Source organism: Mercenaria mercenaria, chromosome 17 (genome assembly GCF_021730395.1).
Source record: "Mercenaria mercenaria strain notata chromosome 17, MADL_Memer_1, whole genome shotgun sequence".
NCBI classification, from domain to species: Eukaryota; Metazoa; Mollusca; class Bivalvia; order Venerida; family Veneridae; genus Mercenaria; species Mercenaria mercenaria.
The window spans coordinates 4,674,455-4,684,390 of record NC_069377.1 but is presented as its reverse complement, the minus strand read 5'-3'; the positions used below and the strand labels follow the sequence as shown (position 1 = coordinate 4,684,390).

At 33.1% G+C, this 9,936-nt stretch overlaps 1 protein-coding gene across 1 annotated transcript; it reads left to right on the top strand.

Moving 5' to 3' along the window:
- Positions 1–2,562: 2,562 nt before the first annotated feature.
- LOC128550192 (acetylcholine receptor subunit alpha-like) lies at positions 2,563–5,366 on the top strand. Its single transcript, XM_053528680.1, has 2 exons — positions 2,563–3,845; positions 5,321–5,366. The coding sequence occupies exons 1-2, from the start codon at positions 2,563–2,565 to the stop codon at positions 5,364–5,366; spliced, it is 1,329 nt and encodes a 442-aa protein (XP_053384655.1).
- Positions 5,367–9,936: the final 4,570 nt, after the last annotated feature.

Genomic DNA, 9,936 nt, shown 5'->3' with positions numbered 1-9,936 from the left:
CCTAACTTTTGAGCCAAAACTGATTTTTTTTCAGAAATAAAATTAGATAAATGAAAAAAAGACAATCTAGGACAGCATTTAGATGTAATGATCAGGATTTGGTGAATAAGAGGAAGAAGATTTCTTTTATTGTAAAAAAAAAATCAGAGAAAATATGGAAAGGTTTAGCTTGCTTTCTATAAAGTTATGCCCCTTCATTCCACTTAGAAGTTTCGTTAGCGCGAATCGTTGCTTCCTCTCACAGCTATTGTTATTCAGTAGATATTATTTTGATTATTTTGCACTTTGCCAATTTGTGGGGATTCCAATAAGTTAACAATATGTTAGATATTGGCCAAACACGCGAGAAATTACATACATTTACTTTCAGAAATATATAAGATATCGCTAGAATATCGGGTGTTCCGTCAGAATATTTGTTAAGCGTAGTTAGCGGTATCCTGCCTTTCGTCCATCGTCTTCTGCATATTTTCCCTGGTCACCGATAGAATGGTCAATCATAACAAGTTTAAAGTATTTTCTTAAAAGATGGTACTAACTATGTATTTATATGATGACGCAGGTAAGTAATTTCAGACTTGTTAACTGATAAGCTATTTTTGGCAAAAATGTCCATAGAATTGCCTCTAGTTGTATGACTTTTGTAAACCAAAGCGTGTCAAAAAATCAATCATTAATGATACTTTACGTGTGCTAAAAATTGACCCTGTCAGAGCACGATTACTGTTTATTCAATATTTCAACGGTGGATTTGTCATACCTAACGCCTACAGGTCTCAAAGACTCATTCCTTTGTTAATTAGAAAATGATAAATCCCATACAGTGATTTGTAGTTGAATTAAATCATAGTTTGGTGTTCAAATGCGACAAAATTAAATCATGAGGGCGTAGCGGAATGAAATAATAATACGTATCTGCACGGGCAACATTCATCATTGCCATTTCCATAATTGAACCCCTGGCTGTTCCGTAAAATTCATGATGTCAAACTTTGTTCTGACCGTTATATTTTGATCAGCTGCATAATTATTTTGTGTCTCCCTCTGAAAACTTAAACATCTCACAATCACTGATCAGTGCAATGCGTCCGGCCCGTCTCGGTATTATAATATGGTTTTGTTTGAAAACAACGAAAAGTGCCGAAGCCTTCGAGTACCATGTTGTTGTTTTTTAACCTTGTTGCCTGTGCAACAAGCAATTTGCAAGCTAAGAATCAGCTTACCTAGTGCAATTAGTCCAAACAGACTCTTCCTTAAAGAAAGGTGTTTGCCATTGATGATATGCCTCGGTTTATGTACTACACTGTGTGTTTCGGCATGGATTACAGTCACAAGTCGTTGAAAGTTAAATTAAAGTCTTAATCAGACTTTATCTGTGAATGAAAATATCTTGAAAGCAAGATTCCTGTCACAATGAATATAACTGTTTTCATTCATTTTGTCCAGGGGTTTATTTTCTTTGAGTGTCTATATGTACCATTTTCTTGTTTTTCAAGTGAATGCGGATACTTTTCAAAATCGTTAGAGTCAAAGATCTCTTAATCACGGTTATGCTGAACAGTAGCTAGCATTATAAACGAACCACTTACTTACTTTCACAAAAAAGTAACATTGTATGTGAAATTAAGCCACAGTCAACAGAAAGGGTAGTTTTAACAGTCTTCAGTGGTATAAGGCATTATATCGAAGTATGAATTATAATCATATGACCGCTTTCGGTCAACCAAATTTATTGTAACAAATAAAGTTAGAATTGTATTTAAATAAACCAAAAGTTTTCCTTATTCTTTTCACTGTATAACAAAATCTGTAAGGATATCCTTCAGAAATACAAAATGCAACAAAGCAAAATAATACACGGTTTGATTGAGTCTGTTCATGAGAGGTAATGGAAAGTGCAACATCTCTCACACCCCTGGCATTGGATTAAGCGGAACTCTATTAGTACACAGGTATTGAATGGACTCCATGATCCCAAAGGACAAGAAAATATACACTGAATCCAAGTACCGGGAGAATTTTTACAGCCACGATACAGCTTTTAAACGAGAATGATATAAATGTCAGAGACAACTTCTACTTTTCATGTGGTTTAGTTACCTTTAGTATGACTGGTGTTAGCGAATAATAGAATACACAATGTTATATACTGCAGAATCGTGTTTAAATTGATTTTAATATGATGAAGTGGTTATACGCTATTTCCTGACCTCGCTACAAGTGAACGTTACTAAAAAGCACTAGTTGTCATATTAGAATTGATTTTGAAATATTGCCAGGAAGATGCGTATCATTTATGCAAATAACCTTAACGGGTAAAAAGGATCGTCGCAAATTAAAGGTAAGATCATCCCGAAAGTTAAACAATTGATGCAAACAATTTGATTAAAGGCTGACGAGGAATCATATGATCAGTGTAATTAAAACAAAATAGAAAAAATCAATGTGGTTTAACTGGGCAAAGCAATAAAAAGCATGCGGACTTTGAGAAATATTCATTTAAATCTGTCGCAGTATCATTCACTGTGATTGAAAAGTATGTATAAATGAGCATTTATGAGAATGGAATTAAATCTTAAAGTAAATGCTTTCTTTGCTATACTGTTTATCTTTTCATATGTTGAACAGAACAATTGTGCGTCAATAAATGACACAAATATTTTACTGCGTGACCTTTTGGAAGTTTACAATAAAAATGTGAGGCCAGTGGCAAATCAGCAAAACGCTGTCCATGTAAATACTACCCTCTTAATTGTTTCTATACAAGAACTTGATGAGATTCGTGGAATATTTTCAGTCATGGGAGTTTTTACGATGGTATGGCACGATGCAAACATGGTTTGGAATCCTGAAACATATGGTGGGGTAGAGAATGTGATGACGTCATATAAAGAAGTTTGGGTACCTGAACTTATTCTCGTAAACCCTGCAGCAGAAGCAGATACTCTTGGCAAGAAATGGCAAAGAGTTTCTTTTCATCACACCGGATATGCGTCATGGTGGCCCGGGAACCTGATTAAAAGTACTTGTGCTTTGGATGTGTCTCGTTACCCATTTGATACCCAAGAATGCATCATATCGTTTTCTGCTTGGGGATACTTTGCTGAGCAGGTAAAAATTAATCCCGCAAGGGATCGAGTCGATTTAAGCTATTACACTGAAAGTTCAACGTGGAAACTTGCTAAATCGGAAGCAAAAGTCTTACCCGGAGGGATGCAAATAAATTTCCATGTCTATCTCGAGAGAAAAGCCGGTTTTGTGGTTGTTAATATAGTTCTTCCCCTTACCTTCCTAAGCTTGCTAAACGCATTCGTGTTTCTACTTTTACCAGAATCTGGAGAGAGAATTTCTTACTGTATCACCGTTTTGTTATCTATAACCGTATTCTTGACAATTGTGAGTGAGACCCTCCCAAAGAGCTCTGAACCAGTACCAATTATCTCGTACAAACTGATGTTTGACATGGTGATCAGCTCCGTTATTACTCTGGTTACAATATTAAACCTGCGATTATACAACAGAAAGGAAAGAGAAAATGTTCCGCACTGGTTGCAATCCATGTATCGATTCCTAGCGCGTAAGCGATCCAAGTCCAAAGTTAGTCCTATCAAAGACAAGGGTAAAGGAAAGAAAAGCGAAATAAATCAGTCCAATGCCGGAAATGGAAATACATGTATGAAACGGAAAGAACTAGAAAAAGAGGATTCAAAACACACATCAGACGTGCATATCTCTAGAAAACAGCCGCTTGCGTTGACTGACTTGGAAGAGGTTCCAAATGAAAGAATTGACAAACAGCTGGTTACAATGACTTCAGAAGCGGACGAAAATGGCGATACCCAGATGTGCGTTAATTGGAAAAATATCAGTAACATGGTAGACGGGATCGCTTTTATATTTTTCATTTTTCTTTCAATTTTCAGTTTTGTATTTTTTAAGATTATAACATTTAAATAATGATATAATAAACAAGATTGAAGCACTTTTGATATAAGTGGTCTCATCTGATACACTGTTATGATCATGCAAGTGGTACACTTTGCATTTATTTATTATTTTCCAACATTTCTTTATTGAATGTGCTCAATGTGGTCATTTTGATAAAACTTTAACAAGTTATTTGAAAACTGCTGAAACATGTATACAATTCAAGACGATAGTGTTATATTGAAATTGCCTATATGCTGATAAACAAGCGCTTTTGGCAAAAATACCAGTACTAGTACTAGTACTAAACGTGATTTAGGGTTTAAGATAAAGACAAAAAACCTTAGCAATGATATTGCTAAAAGGTCATCATACAACGTGTGACTTCTATACGATACAAAAATAGAGACGGTAAATTCATTTGAAAACTTTGGAATCACACTCTATAAAATTGTTACCGGTATAGAACTCCAAAAACATTGCTCAACATGCATCATTTACATTGTGTAATTCAAAAAAAGTATATAGAAGGATAGATTTACTTGTGTTGCAGAAATTAAAGCTATTTGATACACTATATGCATCTATTTTAAATCTTGGAGCAAAAAACACTGGATTTTCATATTGCAAAAGATGTAGAATTCATACATTCATAATTTATTATAGTTATATTTCACTTTAACAATTTCACAAATGCTTTGCGCCGTACATGCATGTGAAACAGGGAGCTTTACATTTGAAATACAAAGGAGGATGAAAATGTTAAGATACTGGATGGAAATAGCTGACAACACCCAGGTCGCCTAGCTCGACAAAAAATGTAAAATTTTACAGGTTTGGGTTGATTGGTGGTGTATTTTATACTCAGACAGGATGCTGATTTTAAACTGAAATTCTAATGACAATAACTTGGCATATCAACTTAAACAGTTCTAAGATTCTCATGGAATCTCTCATGTGTGGATTAGTCAAGATTTCTTAGATATTCCATGGAGAATTCTTAAGCAAATACTTTCTGAGACTTGAAACGAAACTGGTATTCTGTGGCAGAATTATTTTTTAAACTTTAAAACCATTCATAATTACTCTAATTTCTTCAACTTCCAGTAAAAACCATGAAAGGATATAAAGAAATTTTTACATTTTGGAATGAAATATTGAGAAATGCATAGTATGTTTACTGTGGGTTTTAGTATCTCTCTTTAGAAATGCATTAGCAGTATATATTCAGTCATGTAAAGGTTAACTATTGTACAAATTTTGTGAATACTTACAACTCTTCAACTAAAATATTCTTTTATTGACTTCCAACGTACTTTTAACGAGTACATTGTTTCTTTTAAAAATATCCATGTACCCTTTTTGCTCCATAATATGTTTGTATATGTTATAGGCAGTGTACTTACATGTTACATATATTGTACTACTCCTTGCAGTAAATTTTTGAATTGAAAAACAGCTGTACATAGATAACTATTATGATGTGAATTGTATGCTTCTCATACTATGGTGGAATAAAAGATCTATCTATCTATCTATCTATCTATCTATGTTTTTTCACAGAATCCAAGCATGCATTACCGGGAGAGAAAAAAACATGTATTAACAAGGCAATTGGCGTTCTGTAATACATAATTTTTATTTCTTAAATGCTGTGCCAGGGCCGAATTCTTATTCTTGCGCCGCTTACTGTTTAATCTCTTTCGAAGTTGTCGGAAAAGTTCGTCGATAACCGCATGTAACTTATGTGATTGCTTATTTTTAGGAATTATATCAATGATTTTTGAAAATATCAATCGGTATGTTTTATTTAATATCTCATAAAATTCATGTAAATTATTGAAAGCAGGTCAACACTTGACAACAGTTCGTACTCAAAGTAACTCGTATGTTAATTATCATTTTTGACATTTTGTTCTTGTTTACCGTATTTTTTTATTTATATGAAAAACTATTGTTAATGTCATGTTTGTTATAACGAGAAATGAAAGCGATCGTTTCAAAACCTTGAATGCTTGTTTTTTGGTGGTGTTGCTGATTTGTGCGCCCCGTTTATGGATCGATATTTAAAACATTTTGACCATTTCTAAGAACAAAACACTGAACCGGAATCGTACAGTCATCTCCTGTGAAAACAATGCATTCAGTCATCGTGTCATGTTTTATGCAGGAAATAGCGACAACACATTTGCACGTTTGTTTTGTGTAGTACCATCTGCAGAAGTACTTTAGATATGTAACGTTTTTCTGTTATCATCAAATCACGGTTTTACGTAAAATGTAATTCATGCATTTTCATCTTGTTCTCAAACCGCTAAGTTGCATTTCGTTAAGGGGACGCATATTGCTATATTCACAGTTCATACAGAAATGCGGAAGGGGTGCATATTCAAGAAATCGATGGTGGGAAAATAAAAAACATATTCCTAAACTGATATAATACTGATGGACACCTGTAATATTCAGTACTTTGTGGATAAGGATGCAGTACTATGAATGTAATAGGAAAACAGAGGTCTTTTTGAAAGTACATTCAACACAAAATATTAAGCTTTTGTATAAGGAAAAAACAGGTTTTTTACAATAACAGTGTTCCAAATAATGTTGAAGGGATGAAATTTTCTTTCTAACACACCGGGTTTGCTTAAACATGTAAAAATTTAACGCCACGTCATTTCAGCTCGGGATGGACGCCATATTTCTCATTGATAAAAAATGCATATAAACAAAAAAATCTGAGTGGTATTAGCATTGCAAGGGCATAACATGACATTCTACAGAATGAATACCTTAGAACAGTTATCTAAGATGCTACACAGGTCAGGCGGGTTAAATGCATAATGTCGATCACTTGAAATTCATCTTGAAAAGGTGGCTAATTTTAGTTTATTTACATGGTTTTTAATTTTCCCACGACTTCTCGGCGATTCACTGCAAATGTATTACTGCGCCGGACGAAAGGTAACTCTAATAAACAACGGGAGACAACTTAGGTGTCAGCACGTGTACGATTTTTAAAAAAAGCATGTCGCTGATTATAATTTCTTATCAAATAATGAATCCTATTCAGATATTCGTCTTTAATATTAGAACATTATTAATTTGTGTGGACATTTATCAAAAAATATTACTTACAGTGGACTACTTTGCGCATCAAACTGGTTTCCGCTTCAGTTGTGAGGCACTTCCGTTATACTTTTTGACAACAATAACAAAACACAAAATGAATCAATAAAGTCACTTATAAACCGATTGCTACTTAAATCAGTGTAAGTATAGTTGTTGTTACAACATTATACATGTTCGTTACGTTATAAGATATAGTTTATCTTGAACTGCATAATCCATTAATTACGTTTACATGATATTGCATTTACAACTTATTTGACCCCGTTTTTTTACGTGAATGACAGCATTCTCGTGCAACTCGTGCAAACAGAGTTATGAAAAGTATGGTGGAGAATTCAAGGACAAATTATAAATGACATTAAAGTGAGGATAACTGTATATTCGTCAGGTTTTGATCATTGACATTCCTGCTGTGTATTAGTAAGTTTTGTGAACAAGATTAGAATGTTACTTTTGCACATATACACATTGATTGGACCTCTCAACCAAATTCCATACCTTATTTTAGGCATTTTTAAGACAATACATTTTCAAAAGTTTGTTGAATGTGTTTTGATATTTAAGTGCATTGTAGTTCATGAATACCAAGTTAAAAATTAATAATGGCAACATTTCTAGGCCCTTATTGTAAGCCACTAGACTTCTGTAACGATAAATGTTTAATGTATTAAGGGGAATATACTCTTTAAGTTTTGGAATGTGGCATTCCTTGACCACCGTATCTTTTCTTATGCACTACTTTGTAAACAAACTAAATAATGCGTTTTAGCTTACATATGCGAAATGAAAAGCAAGACAGTGAACTTATTTCACATTCTTTCTTTAAATTAGAATCTGTAGGAGATTGATAAATGTTTGGACAAGGTGAAGCACTATTATTTTCGCACAAAAAGTATTAATTGTTGACTTTGAATGTACACAATAAGTGTTATGTAATTCAACAATAACTTTCTTGTTTCAGTTTTTCTCATTTTTGTTTTAGTGAGCAATCCTTTTTGTACTCATAACAGTTGAAACTGTATCCAATTCATAATTTCAAAGTATGCGTCCCCTTAAACAGCTGGGTGAAATATAAAGATATATGTTCTATTCTGCTCTGTTGTTCTTTTTTCCAATGACACAGTTATAAACGTTATGACTTCATATTCCTGGACAGAATTGTCCACTGTTGATATATAAAATGCTGCAAATTAACACCGTGTAAGTTAAAGAGAGCCTTGAGAAATTCAACGCTTTTTTGTTGTTGTTTTTATTAACTATAACCATAAATGGAAGCAAGAAGTCCTTACCTCATTCAATTTAAGTCTAGAATGTGCAGGTAATTTTTTATGTTTCGAAAAACATGATTAATTTGCCCATAAAGCGGCCTCTAAAGGAAGGACATTTTAATTATATTAATGATATTTACTATATGCTCTTTTTAAGTGATGTTGATACTTTCAAATAAGATTGGAAATATGAAGATGTTCAGTAAGAATAAATATTTTAACATCAAATTGATTTAGGAAAATTGATGTATTCTGTTATAACTACTAACATATTAATAACTTAACAGAAATATTTGACATTAACCATTGAAAATAGTTTTCCTACTTGGAATCGGGCTATTTCCAAGAAGGACACTCTTCTATGATATGCCAATTCAAATATGAACTTTAAAAATCTTCCTGTCAGAAATCATTGGACCTGTTTCAAAATAATTTCACAGGTATTTTCCTTGCGTAACCCAATACAAAAACTGTTTAGGCAATCTGTGAAACATAGCTGAGAGATCCATATATTTAATTTAACATTTCTAAATTTTTCGATTCGTTAACTTTGATGGTCAGAAGAATATCATGAATTTAATCTGTTTCAATTGTTTGAACATCTCTGTGACAAGATCAGAATTGTTTGATGGGAAAATGCATTTTTTTACATAGCTTTTCATATATATCTGTCCACAAGTACATGACAGTAACACTGGCTATTAAGGGTGAACCATTCCTAGGGTGATCTTTCAGCAATGGCATAGGTTTAGTAGAATGAATAATGATAGAATAAATTACAAATATTTTAAAGCTTGTGAAAATAAAAGTAGTAATAATTGTAAAACCTGGCAATATGATTTTCACAAACGTTTACATAAGGTAAATTTACTAGGTTTTTATAAGGATTGTGATCATTTGTCTTCTAAATATTTCTGTGATAAGGCTGAAAATGCATTAATGTCAGAATATAAGACTGACTAGTATAATTCTTTGAATAATGATAGAGAAACAAGTGGTAGAGGTGAAGTTTTAACTGGAACCTTATATGGGGATGTTTATACGTAAGAAACATAAAATTGCTTATGCGAAATTTCGATGTGTTGTGGTCCCACTTCGTAATGACACGGGGCGGTACGAAAATCTTCCATTTGAAAATAAATGTCCATTTTGTACATCATCAGTAGAAAATGAAGCACATGTTATGTTGTATTGTGATACTTACTCAACTTTTAATTACGCTGTAGAAGTTGAACCAAATTTTAAACAGATGATGAGAAAATGGTGTTTTTATTCTTCAACAATGATATGGTAAAATGTATCTATAGCCAACACCTGTAACTTGGTGCTATTAGGATAACATAAAGCATGGACCCCGCGAACGAAAAGGAAAATTGTCCTGCGTATAAATGTCGTCATGTGTGTACATTTTTGTACATTTATAAAAAACGGCAACATCACTGTCTTTCTAAAGATAAACAAGAGGCCCAAATAGTCCTCTCCTGAGATGGACCGCAACCTTTAAATTTTGCTTCTGGGCAACTTTTATTGGTAAACACCATTGAAACAATTCATTACAAGTTATTCTTATTATTCTGTTTTTTTTTTCTTTTTACCTAAGGTATAAATTAAT